At 43.9% G+C, this 21596-nt stretch overlaps 1 protein-coding gene across 2 annotated transcripts in view; it reads right to left on the bottom strand.

Moving 5' to 3' along the window:
- Positions 1 to 4457: 4457 nt before the first annotated feature.
- MYO10 (myosin X) overlaps positions 4458 to 21596 on the bottom strand; it is a 434555-nt gene continuing 417416 nt past the window's right edge. The window contains exons 36-41 of one of the 2 annotated variants that reach the window (XM_029590330.1): positions 17911 to 18118; positions 14210 to 14346; positions 13098 to 13218; positions 10839 to 11294; positions 7098 to 7289; positions 4458 to 5876 (exon numbers count right to left, since the gene is read on the bottom strand). In XM_029590330.1, the coding sequence (XP_029446190.1) occupies positions 5763 to 5876; positions 7098 to 7289; positions 10839 to 11294; positions 13098 to 13218; positions 14210 to 14346; positions 17911 to 18118 (1228 nt within the window). In that variant the 3' untranslated portion in view covers positions 4458 to 5762. The remainder of the gene's footprint in view (positions 5877 to 7097; positions 7290 to 10838; positions 11295 to 13097; positions 13219 to 14209; positions 14347 to 17910; positions 18119 to 21596) is intronic. The other variant, XM_029590331.1, reaches the window with a different exon arrangement.

Below are 21596 nucleotides of genomic sequence, written 5' to 3'. Positions count from 1 at the left end.
GGAAGAACCCTGTACTGGAAATGCCACTGGCCTATGACGAAGTGCAGATATTTCCAATGAGGTGGAAAGATGGTGATGCGTGCATAGGCACCTTGTAGATCAAGAAATCAAAGCCAGGCCCCTTGGTGCAGAAGCGGGAGTAAAGTACCCAAAGATACCATTTTGAACTGCTCTCGCTGGAGGAACTTTTTTAAGGCCCAGATGTCGAGGACGGGACGTAGGCTACCTGTTCTTTGGTATGAGAAAATACCTGGAGTAGAACCTCCAGCCACGTTTGGCCTGGGGAACCGGTTCCACGGATTTGGACCGTAGCAGGGCCAAGAGTTCTAACTCTAGGGTCATTGCATGTTCCACGAGTCTCCACGCTGGAGAGGGCAGGGAGTCTGGGGGAACATTGAGCAGATTCAGGTGGTAACCCCGTGCTACGATGGATAATACCCAGTCGGTGGTGATGGGGGTCCAGCTTTTTGCAACAAGGTGGAGTCAGCCCCCTACTGATGGGTTGGAAGGTATGGGCAGTGGGGATAGGCTACTGCTCTCTCAGTGCCAGTCAAAAGCCAGCTGCAGGGCTAGGCTGAGCCCGAGGTACCCATTGTTGGTGAGGGTGGCCCTTTTGGGTAGTCTGGGCGAGCACATGAGTTCGAAGGGTAATATTTCCGTTGCCTGTAAAATTGCTTTCTGGAATCCCTATGTGGTGCCCTGCGGGTCACCGAGGAGGGGTCAGAGGTAGTACTAGATGGAGCAGGGTCTCTTGTTGATCCTTGAGCTGGGCCACTGTGTCCTAGATTTTGTCCCCAAAACAGGTTCTCTCCTGTACAGGGAAGGTCGGCCAGTTTATCTTTCAGCCAGGCCCAGTGTCAGGCACTTATGCCCACCCCCGAGACCCTTGCCTCCATCTCAAAGATGTCACAGGCTGCATTCACTTCATGCCTCCCAGATTCCAATCCTTTCTGGAGGATGGATTCCAGGCCCTCCTGGAACTGTTGTGGTAAACCCTCAGCAAATTCTTGGACCTGTTTCCAGAGGTTCTGGTTGTACTGGTTTATGTACAACTGATATACCGCTATTCGGCAATAAAGCATGGCTCCTTGGAAAACTTTCCGGCCTAGAGCATCTAAGGCTCTATAGTCCTTTCCCTGGAGGGGCAGAGGAGTGAGGGTGGGTTCCCTTAGCCTTTTTCTGGGCTGATTCCACTACCACTGACTGGTGAGGCAACTGGCTCTTCTGGAAGCCCAGGGCCTGTTGCACTAGATAGGAGGCATCCGTCTTTCTGTTGACTGGAGTCACAGAACCCAGATATTCTCAGAGCTGGTAAAGGAGCTCTAGGAGAACCTCATGCACTGGGACTGCCATCACCTCCTTGGGGATGTCCATGAATTGGAGGACCTCCAACATCTTGTGGCAGGCATCCTCTTCGGTTAATAGTTGGAATGGTCTCTGCCATCACCCGCATAAAATTTGAAGGATGAGTCCTCCGGAGGCGAGCGCCATCACGCATTTGGTGGAGAAGGCTCCGACAGAAGGTCCTTGGAGGCCTCCGAGGAATGCTCAGATGAGACATCTTCCCATGGATCATAAAGGGGCCTCTTCCTCATCACTAAACTGCCTGGGTCGAGGAGGGAGGCCAAAACCCAGAGTATGGGGGGCAGGCAAAGATGATGGGTGAGGTGGAACAAACAGTGGTTGCGCTGGCATCGAGGGCACTGGGACCTGTGATGTAAACCGGGGCACAGGGAGGCCTCATAGCCCGGGGACGGGGTCCAGCATCGATGGTACCGCCTGTGGAGATGGGCGTGGAGCTGCATCTTCCTCCTCCAAGAAGCCCAGAATTTGGTTCGAGACGAGGGGAGGCACCAGTGGTGGACCCTCGTTCAGGCTGCATCGGTAAGGCACTGAGCAGCATGTCCAATCTTTCCAGCAGAGGCACCAACATGGAGGGCACAGGTTCCGATGTCTGTATGGCAGCCAGCATCGGTGGCTGCTGGAGACCCAGAAGGGTATTTAGCACTGCCTGTTGAACCACGCAGTCCAACTCCTCTCTGAATGCGGGTGCAGACGAGACCGACCCCCGAGTAAGAAGCAGGCTGGGCGTCACCGAGTGACCACAGGGGCCCGCAGAGGCTCGGTGCCCGGCGCTGATATCTGTGGGGAACACCCTGGGCTCCCAGGTTTGGAGGAGGATGGGGCCTCCTCTCCTAGGGGGCCTCTTTGGAGGGGGTTCGGACGAGGCCGATGCTGCTCTGGTGTCTGTACCGGCACCTGAAAGTGACAACTGTCGGTGCAGGTGTTGATGCTTCCCACGGTGTCAGCCCGGTCCTCCTCTGGCACAGAGGAAGACTATCCAGAAGCCTTCAAATATCCTGATGCCGGGGAGGGGCGATCTCCTGCCCCATGATCATCACGGCAGGGCACGGAAGGTGAAGGTCCCGAGTCAGATTGATCCCCGTGACTCGAAGTCCTTGGTACCAGAGTCGATGGAGCCAATTGTTTTGGAGCCAAACAAGTGCTCCATCTTGTCCAGGTGGGCGTGCCGGCCTTTGGGGGTCATCTGAGCACAGCTGGGACAAGGATGGACATCGTGGGAAGGCCCAAGACACAGACCGCAGACGTCATACTTGGGTGTGCCACTTTGTCATTTGTAAGTGGCACAAGAGGGAAATGAGAAGTATGCCTGAACACAAAACCAACATGGAGAAGAAAATCCCCAGAACCCTCTGCGTGTCTTTGGCCTGCCTGGGCTGAATGGACTCTGAGTGACTTACAGAATGTCCCTGGATATCTGTGGAGGCGAGCTGGCACCAGACAGGTGATGTCTATTCATAGAGTCACAAAGAAGAAACCACAGGGGAGCTTCAGGCACTATTCTCAGGAGTTTGTAATCCACACAGTTACAGACGTGTTGATTGTCTTGACCAGTAAGAGTTTACCAGAACAAAGAAAGTCATGGGAAATGGGCTACACATCCTAGGAAGCCAATCAGGAATAGTTAGGGATGATTTAATCATGCATTTGACATCACAACTTATGTAAATGATTCTTTGGGCAGTCATGCAAGTCTCTAGAACCTTCTATCCTTTTCCTGTATTTGAATGTTATCTATAAAAGAAGGATCACTTCCTGTATGCAAAGAGATGCTGGTCAGATTGTAAGACTAAGGGCACCCAGTACCCAGCATCTCCCGAGAACACTTATATTGACTAATAAAAATACATTATACTTTTACTGAGTCTAAGTGTTCTTGTGTCCCTGGCCATAAGCATAGAGAAAGCTTTACAGTCCGTAATGGACATAGTCCGCAGACACTCAGGGGACTTCCTAAAACCAGTCGCCATTGAAAAAAAGGGGATGGTGTGCGATCGGCGGCTGTTGGCCACCGGGAGGTAGATGCTTGGGAACTGACCGCAACAACGCGAAAAAACACCTACCGAATGCCAGAGGAATCTATTCACGATGGGGGACCCCACGGTGGGGAAAAACTGAAGAAAAAATGTTGAATTATTCTGTGAGGAAAAAAAGTTTTAAACAGAGCTCCACAAACTGCGCAGCAACAGCTCTGTGGAAAAAAAAAGGAGACTGAAGGGGGACCCCGTGTGGCTACAGGGCTGGTGGCATACTGGTGATGCGCTCCATCTGATGATGTCACCCATCTGGGAGGACTACCATCCTGCTTGTCCTGGGAAAATTCTAGATTTCTTCACACTTTGGAAACCCTGCTACACCCCCAACAACCTTGTCCCTGCCTCCCTTGCTTTCTCAATATCTGCCTGCCTAGGGAATTAGAGGCAGCAAGGGTGGATAGCAGGTAGGATTTTTGCTTTTATTATCCAGATAGAGCACTCACAACCCTCCCCATACATTCGTATTCCCTCTCTTCTCCCTTGCCCCTTATGCCTTTCTCTGACATGTCAGATTTGTGATATGAGCAAAATCATCACCTCTGGAGACCCTAATCAAGGGAGACTCACTTAGGCTTGGTCTCTGGGTTATGATGAGGATTTCTGCATTCTGTCTCTCCAATGGCTGCAGTCTTGGGGGAAGATGTCCATGCCCTCTTGCCCGCAAGCTTCAAAGAGATAACAGCATAGTAGGGAGCTCCAGTAAGCATCACCCTTACCTGGCTTCCCTAGCAGCCCCACAGAACCCACAGCTCAGTACCATCAGTGCCTTCCCTCCCCATCGCCTGCACCACCTGCCACAGTGGCCAAAAACTCCTGATGACTGTCCTGGGGATTGATCTTTGTAGTCTCGCCCCTGTAAGCAACCAATTGGAGGCACTATTCTTACGGCTCTATAGTCACAATCTGGTTTTATAAAGGATTACTTGCTGTGGCAAGAGCTCTCTCAGAGAAAAGTCAATGCCACTGTTATCCAGTCCCAGCAGAAAGAACCCTGCCTTATCATGGGTGGGGGCACATAGAGGTTAGGTGTATAAACTGAATAAAAATCTGACATGGGCATACACTAATAAGGATCTTTTATTGCAGACATTTCAGAACAGATAAGCCTGATTTCTTATAAGGGTAAAGGGCAGGGGGCTCACAAGAACACCACCTTTTTTTCTTTTGCTATGGACAAAAACAACACAAAACAAAACAAACCCTTTGTTTTTGATCCAAGTTTTGTTTCACATTACAACTTTTCCATATAAAAATAAAAAGGCCCACAAGCAGCTGCTTCCACTGGCTGCTACTCCTCATCTATTTACAGGTACTTTATTAGGAAATGGCATACAACATGTTAACCACGAGGAGGCACGGAGGCAAGTGCCAAACCCTGTCCTCCCAGGTTAGGGCCAGCGTGAAGGCCTCCAGCTTTATTTTTGCATTGGTTTAAATGTGCAGTTTCTAACCAGAACACTCATCAATACTGTCTTTAGCGAATTGTCTTCTAAAAACATAGACCAGATAATATCACCAATCATTTGCATCTTCATAGTAAGGCAGTCTATACATACGCTTTCTTATCCCATGATTTATAACAGTACATACTGAATGCGGATTTGCTACATATGAAACACTGCGGTAAAAACTGGATCTTAATAGATGAAATCCATATTTAAAAAAAAAATACTAAGGAAACTTGCTGAATAAAGTAATGGTCCAATTAAACCACTATAGCTCTTAACTATTAAAATATACAGACAGACTGTTTACACCATTGCACATTATTCTTCCCTTTGTTTTAATGGTCTTAAAATATGGATTAAAATTAAAAGTTAATGTGTACACACATGGCTGCATACAATCACACATACATACATACACACACACACACCCACCCACCCAAACTGCAAAATAAAACAAAAATGTTAATAAAGTTCTTAAGATAGGCTGCCAGCAGCTTTCCAAACAAATACTTCTCCACAGAGGAATCGGTCCTTTTTAGATTAGTGCATAATGGATGAATTCTCTTCCTCCCCTCTATCAGATTTAGTATTTGGAATGAAACAGCATGCATCTGCCTTGGTAACACAGTCTGGGTCAATGCAAGCTGATTTAATTTTAAGGCACTTCTTCCTGCTCCAGTGGCAGTAGGTTTTAAGGCACATGTCAACTAGAAGATATAAAGCTTTGGAAGTCTAGCAGGCTATTGCTAGTCGGTGCTGGGAATACATCATGCTACTAGACTATTCCAAGCAAAGTCTATGGCAGAGCAGCAGATGGCTTCACAAGAAGCTGCTCCTGCCCTCATGTCAGGCTGTGGATGGCTTCAGAGGAGCAGTGATATGTTGAGCTGTTAGAGCACAGTGATTTTCTCCGGTTTCACCTGGAGCTGCTTTGGCTCCCATGGCTGCTCACAGATCGAGATGTGCTGTAGCGTTTCTTCACTATCATGCTGATGTAAGCCTTCATCAACTTTGCAATATCAACCACCTGCTTAGTGGGGAAGAGTGGAGAGGGAAAAAACAAAAACAACAAATGTTCTAACTAATTTTTTTTCCAGTCTGTCGTATTCATTGTCCCTCCTCCTCTGTGCTGCCAGCTGGGGATGCCCATTTCCACCAGTTTCACCCTCTAATTTAATCCTATTAATTAGAAGGGGATGCCAAAGATTGAACAGGGATGGAAACTAAAATCACCCTCTTCATCCCTAGAGGTGCCTCCTCCAGGCTAGGGTTGAGGCAAACTGGCAGGTCAGTGGGGAGAAGCTTACACCTGTAAGGGATAAAAAAGAAGACTTCCTTTTCCAGTGCTGTCAATCTGGAACCTTTCACAAGCATTAAAACAAAGTTGCTAGAAATATTTATAAAGCTAAAGGGGTGAAGGAAAAAGGGATCGCTAGGAGAAATAAGTTGAAGCCATTTGTCTCATCGCTATACCCAATACTCTTGTATTTGGTCAAGGATTATTATAAAAGCTTTGTGGTAAAATATTATAATTCCTTCTGATAAACCCCCCAGTATATACAGCTTCCAGATTAACGGGCCAATTCAGTAAAGTCCGCGGGAGAGCGGACAAACGCCCGCTCTCCCGGGGCGCGCACAGGCCACTTGCCTGTGTGCGCGATTCTGTATTTAAATTAGGTGGTGCGGTAGAAACGGGCCCGGAGCAGTGGCTGTCAGCGGGTTTGACAGCCGACGCTCAACTTTGCCGGCGTCTGTTCTCGAGCCCGCTGACAGCCATGGGCTCGGAAACCGGACGCTGGCAAAATTGAGCGTCCGGTTTTCGGCCCGACAGCCGCCGGCCCATTTTAAATTTTTTTTTTCTTTTACTTTTTTTTACTCTTTGGGACCTCCGACTTAATATTGCCATGATATTAAGTCAGAGGGTGCACAGAAAAGCAGTTTTTACTGCTTTTCTGTGCACTTTCCTGGTGCCGGCAGAAACTAGCGCCTACCTTTGGGTAGGCGCTAATTTCTTAAAGTAAAATATGCGGCTTGGCTGCACATTTTACTTTCTGTATCGCGCGGGAATAACTAATAGGGCCCTCAACATGCATTTGCATGTTGAGGGCGCTATTAGATGCTGCGGGTTGGACGCACGTTTTCCGCCCCTTACTGAATAAGGGATAAGGGAAAACGCGCATCCAGTACAGTGCACTCCGGAGCGCACTGTACTGTATCGGCCTGTAAGTGAGTAAATCATGCTTTCCCTTACCTCACTGGTGTCAAACAATAGCTCCCTCTCATCTACCACAATTTTGTAGGTATTTGACAGTGGCGCTCCAAAAGACAGGATATGTTCATACTGGAACACTTCCAAAGGCCGGCCTTCTCCCCGCTTGTAGATTGACACTGCATCAGCACTGACTCCTAGCCAGAGATCCGGTGGGAAACCACCTTCCTTACACTGGCAAAATAAAGAAAGGATTTATGAAATGCTGGAAATACTGGTATCTAGCAATAATATATGCAGCAAACAACTGCCAGGCTCAAAATAAAATGTGTCACAAAAAGAAAAAATCCAAAACTTATTACAATTACAACAAAAGCAGGCTTGCCAGGAGAAAAATCCCCCAACCCGTTTCATGCTCATTGGCATTTTCTCCAGTACTTACAGTAATGCACCTTATGATTTTTAATTAGCTGTCTCTGTAGCTTACCTACCCTGTTGCTGCTTCCAACAAAATTTTTAAAGCATGCAGCAAAATGTTACACAACCAAGAAAAATTCAGACAAAGAGAAAACTAGATGTTACTCAGTCTGGAAAAGCAACTGGCCAAAGTTTAGGTAAAGATCTCTCTCACATTCAAGTAAGGGACATCATAATTTATTTTATTTATTTAAAATGATTTATATATCTTTTTTTATACTGGGATGTAATAAAAACAGTTTACAATAAAAACATACAGAATAAAATCACATACAAAAATGAGAAAGTAAATAATGATAAAAATAAACTAAAAATAATACATTAAATAAAAAACAAGGGAAGATAAATTAAGAGAAGTGAGAAAAAACAGAGGGAAAAAAACAAGTCAGCCAGACACAGAAATTGTTAGGTAGAGTCTACAATGTTAAAAGCGCATTTACAAAGAAATGTTTTTAAATTCTCACACATTGTCAAGATGTCTTAGGCTGTCTGGAATGGAATTCCAGAGTTGTGGGCCAGCAACTGAAAAGGCGTGTCATCTCGTGATGTCAAGTCAGGCAATTTTGATGGTTGGTACTTGTAGAAGGTTTCTATGGGCTGAATGTAGACTTCTAGTGGGCTTGTAAATATGAGGTTGTGAGCTGAGCCAAGTAGATGTATCATCGTATAAGAGATTGTAAATTGTGATAAGTATTTTGTATTCTATTCTGTATTCAACAGGTAGCCAATGAAGAGCGTGAAATACTGGGGAAATGTGGTCTCTGTGAGATTTGCCGGTTAGGATACGAGCTGCCACATTCTGGATTAATTGCAGGGGCGAATAGCATTATAGTGTAAGAGTAGCAGGGCATTGCAGTAGTCAAGGCTACTAAAGATGAGGGACTTTAGGATGGTTTTAAAGTCTTCCTGATGAAATAAAGGGTGAAGGTGTTTCAACATGTACAATTTGAAAAATGAATTTTATTTATTTATTTTTTTTTACTGTCAGAGATATGTGTGTGTCATAGAGAGACTAGAGTCAACTATGACCAGAGATTACGGGCTTTAGATGTGATAGGCAGTAATGTACCATTAAGATCTAGATGTAGAAGGGGGCTGCAGTCAGAAGCTGGAATAGAAGATAAGTGAATGATTTCTGTTTTTGAGGTATTGAGTTTCAACCAATTATGTGAGAGTCAGGTTTTAATAGTATTGATATATAGGCAAATAATAGAGTATTAGACCAAGATTTTAAATATGGAACAAAAAACTGAATATCATCAGCATAGATTTTGAATTGTACATTTAGACTATCTAACAGGTAGCACAGTGGCAGTAGATAGATAAAGAGAATGGGAGGGAGGGCTGAACATTGCGGAATGCCAGAAGATGTGGAGTATTGAGTGAAAGAGTAAGGACAGATATTTATTTGATATAGGCGATTGGTGAGAAAGAAGTTGAACCAACTGTCAACTGAATCCATAAAACCAATAGAGTGTAATCTAGATAGTAGCATAGAGTGATCTAAATTGTCGAAAGCCGCTGATATATCCAGGAGTACCAATATATAGTCTATGATGGAGTCAAAGCCTCTGAATATGGTGTCAAACGATGATGATAAAGTGTCTCAGTATAGTGATCTTTTCGGAAGCCATGCTGATTGGGGGTGGAAAAGCTCATTGTCGTAAAGATAGTTGTTTAGTTGATGAAGGACGATTGATTCAGTCAGTTTTGCCAGAGTGGTGAGAGAAGCTATGGGACATAAGTTATTTAGGTTGGAGAAATCTTCATTTTTCTTTTTTTGGATTGGTAATATGGAAGTCATTTTGAAATGATCAGGACAGGTACCAGTACTGAATGATTGATTTATTAAGTTGACAAGAAAATAATTTATTGGGGTAGTAAAGGTTTTTAAGTATTGTCCATGGCAGGGATCAAATGGAGAGAAAGATATTTTTATCTTATGAAGAACACATGATATCGTGTCAGTGGGGGAAAACATGGACCAAGTACAGTGGACCTTATGGTTTGAGTCATCAGGATAGGATAAGTGAGTAAAACTGGATGATATGCTATTTTGTCTTTGAAGTGGGACACAATTTGATTGCAAAAATCATTACTAAGAACTGACGGAGCAAGAGTTGGTAGAATTGTTAGTTTTTTCACAATGTTGAATAGTGTAGAATTATTACCATTGGCTGCTTTGATTTTTAAAGAATAGAAGTTCTTTTTTGCTAAGGAGGCTTCCTTTCTGTATTTTCTTAGACAGATGAAATAGTTTTTTGTTTTTTTTTTTAATTTAAAGATTTCTGCTTTCTCCAAGAATGTTCTAATAGTCTCAATTTGGGATTTTTTTTTAACCGAAGTTCAATAGAAAACCAAGGAGCAGGACATTTAGGGTTGGAAAAAAAAAAATCAATAAATAGGCACTATGGAGTCTAAAACCTTAGAAACTGTTATTCCAGACAGCCCCCGTGGAGTTGACATCTGGTAAGATGGAACTGGGCAGATTTTCTGTAAGGTGTACTGCAAACTGTTCGGGATTCATTTTTTTATGTTTAGAAATAAATTGAGGGGGACAAAGTTGGATTAGGGTTGGTGTTAATCTCAAGATAGGTATGTAGGTGAATTAAACTATGATCTGACCAGGGAATGGGGAGGACTGACAGAATTGTTACATCTGATTTAACAAATTTTCAGTTGCAAAAAATTTGATCTAAAATATGTGAACCTTTTATTTTTAATAACAGACACCTCTAAATGATTGCTTTCTGGCATTCATGCGTCTGACATCTTTGTCTTCTTGCTTACAGGGTGAAAATTTTATAATGGTTTTTAGGACCTTTGTCACAGAGTGGCCGATCCAAACATGGAGGTACGCTGGGCACTAAGTCATAGACTGATGAATCCAAGTTGAATGATTTGTAGTCTCAATGAGGCAGGCTCTCCCTCTCCATCCCCCCCCCCCCGCCAACCCGATTTTTGTCTGCATGAAAGCACAACCTTCCCATCACAGGAATGAGATATAAAAAGCCTTCTCAATGACCTGTTTAGCTTGGACATTTTAGACATTATTCTATAAAGAATTTTCCATAAACACAGAATAGGAAAAAAAACCCTTTTTGAATGTGGCCCCAGAGAAAACTGAATTCTCTGCAGGTTGTGAAGGGACCACATGTTCTTGAGAACTCATGCATATCTTCCCTCGGGATAATTGTGTTGGTCAATAAAAGATACTACAGCCTGCCAAGGATCCCTAAGCTCCTGACAGAGCGCTTCAGGAGGATATTTGGAACCTATCCACCCTCCCTGGCAGTTGCTGCTCACCTCAACATCAAATAGCGTTGAACCATAGCCGGGCCACTCTCTGATCAGAGACATATACTTGGTCAAAGCCTGCTCTTGGGTCATGCCTTGCAGCTTCTTCCACTTGTCAATGATACTGCTCCTAGTGGCAGACACCTCCTCTTTGATCCACATGTCCAACATCTGCTCCTCCTCCAGCTTCTGCTTGTTGATGGTACTGCCGCCACGGAAGCTCCTCCTCAGGGTTCCTTCCAAGAAACTAGAGCGCTTCCTCTCCTGCCTTTCAGCGGGAGTGAAGACTTTGGTGGACTGGGCAATGCGCAACTTCAACTTTTGCAGGGGATAGACTTCCTCTGTTTCAGGTATGGTGGTGTGCAAAGTGTGGTCCCCTTGCAGGTACTGCAGTCGCAAGGCAGCAAGCACCTGCAGGGTTTCTTCAGGAGCTGGGTAGTGACCTCTGATAACTGCTTCGTGAGCCTGAAAAATAAGTGCAAGGGGAGAGCTTGACAGTAAGACCAAATATTTGTAGCCTCCTGAATACATAAGACATTTGGAGCTCCATGGACAACAACAAAACAAGCCCCATTCAGGAACCTGATCATGCCGCTATACATTATAAAAGCATCACAACCAACTTGTCTTGCATTACATATAAGAACAACCCATAATGGATGAGGTGATAGCAGGGTACCATATCAAAGGGCCTGAAAAGTACCAAACAGGGTTACCTGTTTGTTTCTTCTGTTGATTTCTTATTTTCAATCAGATTTAGTGCTTCAATTTTAATTTCATTTTATAATTTGTAGCCTGAGAAAGGCCAGATTTAAAGAAAAATCTTATTTTCAGCTGGGTCCCCCTGGGCTGGATATCTCCAGCTTTTTGGTTGACCTAAAGTTTACTTAACTGAAAGAGTAAGAATATACAGTCTTTACTTGTGAACGAGGCTTTGTAACAAAATGCAAAAAAACCCCCCAAAAAAAAACATTGCACAGAAGCAAAAATCAGTTATCAAATAAGAGAAATTATTAGCCCCAGGAAATTATTGTAACCTCTTTCAGGATTAATGTATCTCTCTGCTAATAACAACAAACTCATTATTCAAACAAGTGTATGCAGTTTTCAATAGGCATGTGTACAGGAAAAAAAGATTATTCCTTTCATTTACTTCAGATTTTTTTTCTTTGCTGGTTTTTTTTTATTTTGTTACTTATGACTGTAAAATGCGGTACATATGTACGCATGGAAAATGTAATTAATGCATGTAAAATGTGGTTGTACAAGTATAAAAAATGTGTGCGCATAAAGTAACAAAATAAAACTAGAAGCATGTACGCCCCTAGTTCTCAGCTTGTCCATAGTTTTGTCAAGCTTGGTTTACGCCTCTTGTTTCTCCAAGTGACCACACACATCCTAATGACTAAATTAAGAAAGTTATGGACAGGAACACCATCACAGTAAAAAAAAAAAAAAGGTTTGGGGCCATACATAACTTGGTTGTTGCCAACATTAGAATTACTACTGACAGTTTTTTGTAATTATTCTGGCCGATATTCCCCAGCATAAAATCCTTTAAGAAAAAGTGTTTCACTGTAGTGATGTGGTGTCCTGGGAGGGTGGAATGGCATCCACATTTGTCTGTGGTCTCCTGCAGCACTGTAGGGATAGCACTTGTTTTCTGCAGTTTCTTGTCTGGCAGCAGAGCAATAAAGCTCAGATGCCTGGCTATGTATGTGTGTGTGCTTGATTCCCACAGCTTCAGAATGTTTCTGAAAATCTAATGAAAGCCATTATGGCATGCTCTGGTAGAACTACATGGACTTCATCTCGTAGCTAAACACGTTGGTGTTCATTAGCAATGTATGTAACTGATGCCAGATACATATTCAATACATTCCATGTACCCTTCAACCTTATTTTCATCTAAGTAATAAAAATTTTAAAAAACCCAAACAACCCATAAATATGTATTTTTGGGTTGGTTTGGGAGGAGAAGGATGGCATGCTTTTGCAAACCTCTGAGTTTCACATAAATGTTAGTGGGATTATCTGGAAAATTCAACAGACTATCTGCAGCAGGCCCTAAAGGGTAGCACAGACAGTGGGCTCTTTATCTCATATTTTTCCCAGCAGTCTGGCTCAATCATGTCAGCTGGCCGACAGCATATCCTGTTGTCAGCCTCAGAGCTAGCAGTGGGACACAGTCCTACACATCTGTTGCACTTTTTCCCATGCCTTAGCCTCTTTCATACAATTTAGCAATCAAAGTCTCATTGGTTTTACCTGCTCAAACATAAATGCATATTCCACGCTGTCTTTTGGCACATTTTCTGTGTCAAGGAAACAGTACAGCTTAAAGTAGAATTTCCATGGCATGTCTCCTGCTTCTGCATTGACAGCAAGCCTGGAAGAAAACACAAGGATGGAAAGAAGAGCTGGGAGCAAGACTACTTTAGCTAGCATACGGGAATCATTCACCCCCTAGTTAAATAACTGTGAGTGGCTCATTTGCTTCTCAGGCATTTTTTTTTTTAATTAAATATCCTGAAAGAGTGCATCATTGGTGCCAGTAGCACAGACTTCCTGCTGCTGTCAGTTACTGTATCAGCATGGTATTTTCGGGGGGGATGCGGGCATGTGGCACCAGTTTACATTAAACTCATTCCCACAAAAAAATGAAATACTAGTGAGGAGGCATGGAGTTGCGAGAGCTCAAACTTTTATCTGCATCACCATTAAAACTGTGCGCCACAGCAGGCGGCCAAGCGCTGCAGATGACAGTGCTAAAATCAAATCTCCAAAAAGCCAATTCCCTATTGGCAAGTCTGAGTTTGCTCAAAATATATGCATGGTACTTTCCACATCAACAATTTTTCCCCTTCTGAAAGCTGTGAGAATGGTTGGTTCGGTGCTCATGGCTATCATACTCCACGATAAAGGGCTGACACATGTCTAAATAGAGTGTTTGGAAAGAACATAAAAAAAAAACAACCTATAAAAGATCTTGGTGGATATACAATAGACTTTTTTTTTTTTTTTTTAAAGGTCAAGTATTATGCATTTTCTTAAAAGAACACACATCATTGTAGGCTATCATGGTACTTGCTCCCTTTTCAGCTTTTTATGTTTTAGCACTCCGCCCAACCAAGTTTTGAAGTAAAATTGCTTTGGATTTTGGTGCATTTTTAGTTTAATAATCTCAAATACATCCTTAAACAAACATGATAATACACCCCAAATCTATTATATCCCCTACAAAAAATTTAAAAAATAACTATACAAAATACAGATTTTAAGTCCTCCCTAAACTTCATTCAGAAAAATGAACCGTCAGTTACTTTTTTATAAGCCATTTATTTCTCTTTCAATAGTAAGAGTAAAAAAGAAACACTCACTTTTCAAACTTGGCTAAAACATCAGCTACAATGGTTCTGCTTTCGATTGCTTTATTGGTAGTACCATTGTATTCAAACAAAGAAAACATATTTCTACTGTCTTCCATGGCCAGCCCTCGGATCAACTTTTCCACAACCTTAAGGAATAAACAGCAGAAGAACATTATTACAAAGCTGGGCCTAGAATTAAAAGGGGAGGGGGGGGGGGGTAAAAGACCACGCAAAATATCCCTCTAGCTTCTGAGTGCCAAACAGAAAAAGGCATTGTTCATAATCCTCTATAATTATGGTAATTGCCTATTTAGTGCATTTTCCCATCTGTGAAAATTCACATTTTTAAGTGTCTGTAAAATCCATGCAAGCAGCAATGCAAATACTACACCAGGCCCTACAACATTAATACATCACCTACGGGAATAATACTACATAAGTTGATTGTAACTGTACATATTTTTCAACTGTATATAGTTTCTCTATTTGTTTTATTTTCTCAATCTTTACTGCCTTTCCCATCTCCTCCCCCTCCCCTCTCCCCCTTCCTCTTCTCGCCTTTTTCCCCCTCCCCTCCCTTGTTTTATTGTAATTTTCCTCCTTTCTGTTCACTGTAAACCGGCATGATGTGCTTCACGAATGTCGGTAAATAAAAGTTCATAAATAAATAAATAAATAATAGAACAAACTGGATTGCTACAGAGAAACTACACATTAGCAGAAATACTGCACTTCAGTCACACACAGGCAAAACAGAGACCGATCTTTACTTAATATAGAAATAAGAGACCACAAATTAGAAACATGCAGATAAAACCAAAATAGAAAGTCTGAGAAACTAAAGTCTCTGAACAGTGGAATACTGAAGAAAGAGCAAAATACAAAAATATAAGAAATGCACATTCCTAAAGATGGCAAATCTATCATCTCAAAATAATTTTTTTTTTTTACCTTTGTTGTCTGATCTTTGTATTTTTCTAATCAGTTGGTCCTGGTTTCTTTTTCCTATTTTTCCCTTGTTCATTTCCTAATTCCTTTTCAGTGTCTTTCTTCTATTACTGTCTTCTTCCCTTCTACACACACACACACACACACACACACACATGCTTTCTCTCACAGACTCCCTCACACACTCAAGCTCTCACTCTCATATGCTTTCCCCCCCACACACAAGCTCACATTCTCTGTAGACATACATACAAGCTCTCACTTTCTTACCCCTCCCCCGGCTTATATTCTTATGCACACACAGACACACATCCAGGCACCCATTCTCACCCACACACATTCAAGTTCCCATTCCCACCCACAAACCCAGACTTCCATTCTCACCCACACATACACATATTCAAGCTCACATTCTCACCCACTCACAAACCCAGACTCCCATTCTCACCCACACACAAACCCAGGCTTCTATTCTCAACCACACATACACATTCAAGCCTGCGCACAGCTTCCACTTCCTTCCCCTCCCAAGCAGGAAGATCAGTTGGCCTCTCCTGCTGCCACCAGCCTCCTGCTATCTTACCGATCTTCCTGCTTGGGGGGGGGGGGAGGGGGAGAAAGCAGAAGCTGTGTGCGGCGCTTCTGCTCCCTCCCCCCCCAAAATAGGAAGATCGGTGGGCCATACGGCCACAGGATCGCTTCCCCATGTGTGCTATGCAAATGCACGGAATGGCGTGCCAGCCCTGGGTCCTCCTTTTCGCCATATGGAGATGGGATCCCATGACAGCCTTGCAGGTCCAGTGCTCCACTTCCGGTTCCAGTTGGGTGGGCCTGGGTCCAAATTGGGTGGACAGCTGCCCATCCGTTGCTACTGAATGAAGGCTCATTGCACTAGAGCCCAGTAGATGTTTTTCTGAATGAGTTGAAAACCCAAAGTAGGAAGGGAAAGGTATAGAATGTAGCAACAGAAACTAATGGCCGATAAAAGTCCACCAGGCCGAAAAGAAATGGAGAACAAAACAGAAGGCACTTATAATTAAAGAAAAAGAAAAGTACCAGCCAAGTAAATGGGAGGACATTTTCAAAGAAGCTGTGTGGGAGAAAAGCATTTGCCCCTGTGACTTGGCAGCCTGGATACTGCCCTCTGCACATCTTTCCACAACATGCACACTTTTACCAGCACTATAGTGAAGGCGTGCCTGGGGCAGGGTTAGGCCAGTGCAGATGATTACCTGCAGACTGTAGGATTTTCTAAACTGTGCTGTATTTTGGTTGGGGGGGGGTGAGGGAAACTATCCCCCCCCAAAAAAAAACCAAAAAGCATACCTCGGTGTTTCCCTGGGACAGAGAAAGCATCCGTGGTACTTGCAGCAATGTGGGCTGCCCCCACAGTGTCTTCCATATATATATATATCTATATATATATCTATATATCTATATATTTTTTTTAAATCAGGGACTCCAAGAAATTCAATGTAAATATCAGCAACAAATTCCTAGCCACATTTTAAACAAGCATACCGTATATGCAAATAGATATTTATACCTAGTGTTTTTAATCCTAATTTCCTACAGGGAAACTGGATTTATAAGATTGACATGACCGTTATCTGCCCCCTTTATCCTTAATCATTTTTTAACTCTTCATCCAGTTTCATGCAGATTTCTACCACGGCTAGCAGGGCACCCAAAGATCCCTAGCCCCCAACACCTCCAACACTTAGAATCCCCATTTCTTCTAGAAAACCAGTTTGGATCTCTCTGGGATTTCATGTGAGCATACTGTGATGCCATCAAGCACTTTGAGCTGCCCAGTCATTGCATAGTGCTTGCAGTCACCAGCAGACTGCATTTCTTGCCTGGTTGCCTCCAGGGAAAAATTATCTGGACATTTAATGATGCACTTGTTACATAGAAATTCACAAAGCAAGCAGCGTCCACAACCACGTGCACATTTCTGTACCAAAGGAGGAAATTAGGCATCCTAAAATGCTCACACATGTCCTCGTTCATACTCTTCCCATGTAAAATCAAATCTGATATGTTGTTCACAGGAAGTTTCAGGGCTCCAAGTCGTGTGTTTCCAACTTTCCTTTATACACTCAATCCCCAGAAATTAAAAGCGGAAATGGTAATCTCTTAACTTTTTGAAGCCTGAATTGTTTTGATAAACATTGCTATACTAAATAGCCTTCCTGTTGGTTCATTATGCCTTTCATCTCTGGGCATATTTAAATCCCGCCTAGAACGCCCGCCTTTTTGAGGTTGCTTTTAAATTTTAAACTCTGGCTTTCCCTGATCACATTCTTGTTTTTAACATTTTTTTTTAATAATATATTCATTTCCTGAAACTTCCTTCTCCTTGTTCTGTGTCTTTTGACTCAACTCTAAGATCCACAAAGCAGCGACCATGTCTTATGTGTATCTGTATAGTGCTGCATGCATCCAGAGGAGAAGTAGTAGAAGAAGAAGGAGAAGTAGTAGAAGTAATAGGAAATTCTTATCTAGTGCTTTTATTATTAATTATCTGGATCATGTATTTAAGATTAAATTAAAAAGGCATAAATCATCCGGGAGAATGATTCTCTGTGCCACTGAGAATTGCCTGTACCTCCCTCCCTTATTTGTAAGGTCAAAAAAGTTAACATTTTCCCATTGGCAATGGGAGCTTGAGGTAGCACCTGGTTTTTGGTCTCTCAAGCTTTCAGAGGTTGGCATGTAACAAAGTGACCAATAGTGCGTGAGCCGTGTCTCCTTCCTACCTCTCCAGCTGTGGTGTGGGAGTTGATTGTGATCTTGCAGGAACCCCCACCATGGCAGTACACCGTGGAGGTCATTTCTTCTCTCCTGATAAGCGCTTCTATCTCATCCCTGGACGGCACAAACTCTCGGCACTTGGTCTTCTTGAGAGACTCGTAAGTGAAGAGGGCATACTTCTCCATTTCTGTTCCTGGAACCTGCTCTCGTATCCTGGAGAGCAAAACATTTATTTCAGTCACTTGTATAGCCCAAAGGGGGGAAAAGTGGGTGCAATTTGTAAGTTCTGCAGCACATTTCCGATTTCCCTAACCTTCCTGCATTTTGTTTAGTTACTTTTTGCCATCTTCTTTCTGCAAGTTCTCGCTATGAATATGGATTCGGGCTTCAGGCTATCTGTCCCACCTAAACTGAATTAAGAGGGGACTGAGCACTCTTCCAGGTGTGGCGAGACAGATGCAGTGGTTCTAGTTACAAAGCAGAGAAATTCTGAAAGAGTCTAAATAAACCCAAGCAATTTTCATGACAAAAACATCCTGCAATTTCTTCTAGCCTTATTTATAGCATTATACGGATTTAGCAGAAAACCTCGAGTGCAACAGCTTTGCACCATTTCCAAAGAAATGAAAAATTAATGCACTGATTCAAAGGATGAGAAAGATTTAAAATGTGAAAGGTGCACACAATGTATGGAGAATACCAGACAGCTGCAAATGATCTCACCTAGTCTTTTCAATGCAATTGTACAGGGCTCTGTTCTTTCAAACAGATGTATGGTAAAAGACAGGCTCATCACAAATTTGTTTAGAGATTTTAGGATGCAGTTTTGTTTGGGAAATAAATCAGCTGAACAGACAATCAGAAATCATTGCTCCCTGTGAGAAATTACTTACCTGATAATTTCATTTTCCTTAATGTAGACAGATGGATTTAGGACCAATGGGTTATGCTCCCCTGCCAGCAGATGGAGGCGGAGTCAGATTTCCAAGCTGACATCACCCTACATACACCCCCTGCAGTGACCTCAGCCCTCCAGTATTTTTTTCAAAAGCCACTGTGGACCTACTAGTGAAAAAGCTTGATTAAAAATGATTACAATCAGATAACCGTAACTGTATTCAAACACTGAACCCCAGTAAGAATATAAGTGCCCTGATCTAGGGTCTGGATGAAGGCTTACCCGTAATCTCTTGGATTCAATATTCTCTTGGACTCAATATGTGAATTCTTGGCACAGTTCTTGGGCAGCTGAGGGCGGGAGCTGAGTCCATCTGTCTACACTAAGGAAAACAAAATTATCAGGTAAGTAATTTCTCCATTTCCTAGCATGCAGATAGATGGACTCAGGACCAATGGGATGTACAAAAGCTACTCCTGATTGGGGCGAGAGGCTGCCCGCAGTCCGGTTACCACCACCCTTGCCAAAGGCTGCATCCTCTCGGGCCTGTACGTCCAGGTGCTAAAACCTGGAGAAGGTGTGTAAGAAGGGCCACGTCACTGCTCGGCAGATATCAATGGGAGTCAGCAGTCTAACTTCTGCCCATGAGACCGCCTGAGCACTAGTGGAATGAGCTTTAACCTGAGAAGGTAATGGCTTTCCTGCCTCCATGTAGGCTCCCGTGACCACCTCCTTAATCCAGTGAGCTACGGTAGCCCGCGAGGCTGGCTCATCCTGCTTCCTTCCACTGTGAAGGACAAACAGGCAGGCAAGTCTTCCAGACTGGTTTTGAAACTTCCAGATACCGCACCAAAAGTCCACTGACATTCAAATGACTGAGGTGGTATTCTTCCGCGTCCTTGTGCTTATCTACCGATGGCAATGAAATGGACTGATTCAAATGAAACTCCGAGACTACCTTGGGCAAGACAGATGGAATGGTACGAAGCTGTTACGTTCCTGGAGTAATCTGGAGGAATGGTTCCCGACAAGACAATGCCTGCAGTTCAGAGATGCGATGTGCTGAGCACATAGCCACCTGAAACACTGTTTTCAAGGTTAATAAACCCAAGGAAATACTGTGCAGTGGCCAAAAGGAGGGCCCTGTCAAAAATTCCAATACTAGATTAATATTCCACAAGGAAACCGGCTACTGTAGGGGGGCCAAAGGTGCTTCACCCCTTTCAGAAAATGGGCCACGTCCAGATGAGCTGACAGGGGGGTTCTGTTCACCTCGTCCATGAAACAGGAGAGAGCTGCTACTTGCATCTTCAAGGAGTTAAGGGCCAAACCTTTATTCAGAACATCCTGCAAAAATTTCAGAATTAGCAGGATTTTGATCGCCCAAGGGGGGATGCCACATTCCTCACATCAGGCCTCAAATAATCTCCAGACCCGCACATACGCTAGAGATGTAGAGAACTTCTGAGCGCGGAACAAAGTGGCAATTACTGCCGCAGAACATCCTCACTTCATCAGGTGAGCCCTCTCAAGGGCCAGATCGTAAGACAGAATCGAGTCGGATCCTCATGAAAGACAGGGCCCTGCTGTAGCAGGTCCCTGTATGGTGGGAGCCACAGGGGGGGTCTCCACCAGGAGTCTCCGCATGTTCGCATATCACGGACGCTGGGCCAATCTGGAGCTACTAGTAGGACTAATCCCCTGTGGTGCTCGATTCTGCGACTGACCCTGGCCCAGCAGGGGCCAAGAAGGGAAGGCTTATAGCAACTCTTCTTCCAGCCAGGTCTGAATGAGAGGGTCAATCCCCAGGGACCACTGATCTTTTCTGCGACTGAAGAATCGGGGAACCTTTGCATTATGAGATGCGGCCAGCAGGTCAATGGATGGAGGCCCCAGCGATCTATCAGTTGAAAGGCTTTGGCATATGACACCCACCCTTCTGGATCCAGACTCTCCCTGTTTAGAAAGTCTGCTCTGACTTTGTCTTTTCCTGCGATGTTGGAGGTTGAAATCATCTGTAGATGGTATTTCCACCCATTCCATAAGGAAGTCTCTCTCTTGTGACACTTGCTGGCTCTTTGTTCCTGCTCAACCCTAGAATCTGTGGCTGGATTGTAGATATGCCAATCTGACTGCCTGGGCTTCCAAGTGATTGATGTTCCAGAGGGCCTGTTCTTTGGTCCAACATCCCTGGGCCAACAGTTCCTGACAGTGAGCTCTCTAGCCCCGTAGACTCGTGTCTGTCGTGAGGACCAGCCAGTTCGGTGAGGAAAGGGGCACACCCCTGCTCAGATGAGCTTCCTGTAGCCACCACTGGAGCTGAGAGCATACACCCATCAGCAAGTGGAGGCGAATCGAATAGTCTTGAGGCTGCGGGCTCCAACGTGATAGCAGTGAGGGTTGAAGTGGTTGCATGTGCGTCCTCACCCATGGCACCACTTCCAGAGTTACCACCATCAAAATGAGAACTTGGAGATAACTCCACACTGTTGGGCGTATCGAGCTCATCAACTGATGCACTTGGATCATCAATTTCCTTATCCACGTGGTTGGAAGGAAGACCTTGCCCTGCTTGGTGTCAAACCAGACTCCCAGATATTCCAAGAACTGGGAAGGCTTGAGATTGCTCTTGTTCAGGTTTACTACCCAACAAGTTCCTGAAGCAAGGAGGTCACCCTGTTGGTCACCCAGAGAGTCTCTTCCACTAATTTGGCCCGGATCAACCAGTTGTCCAAGTACGGGAGTATCGCAAAGCGTAGGAAACGTTGGTATTCTTGACATATTGGAATATGT

This window comes from Rhinatrema bivittatum, chromosome 2 (assembly GCF_901001135.1).
Source record: "Rhinatrema bivittatum chromosome 2, aRhiBiv1.1, whole genome shotgun sequence".
NCBI classification, from domain to species: Eukaryota; Metazoa; Chordata; class Amphibia; order Gymnophiona; family Rhinatrematidae; genus Rhinatrema; species Rhinatrema bivittatum.
The sequence above is the reverse complement of the archived record's forward strand: the minus strand, read 5'-3'. Positions and strand labels throughout refer to the sequence as shown.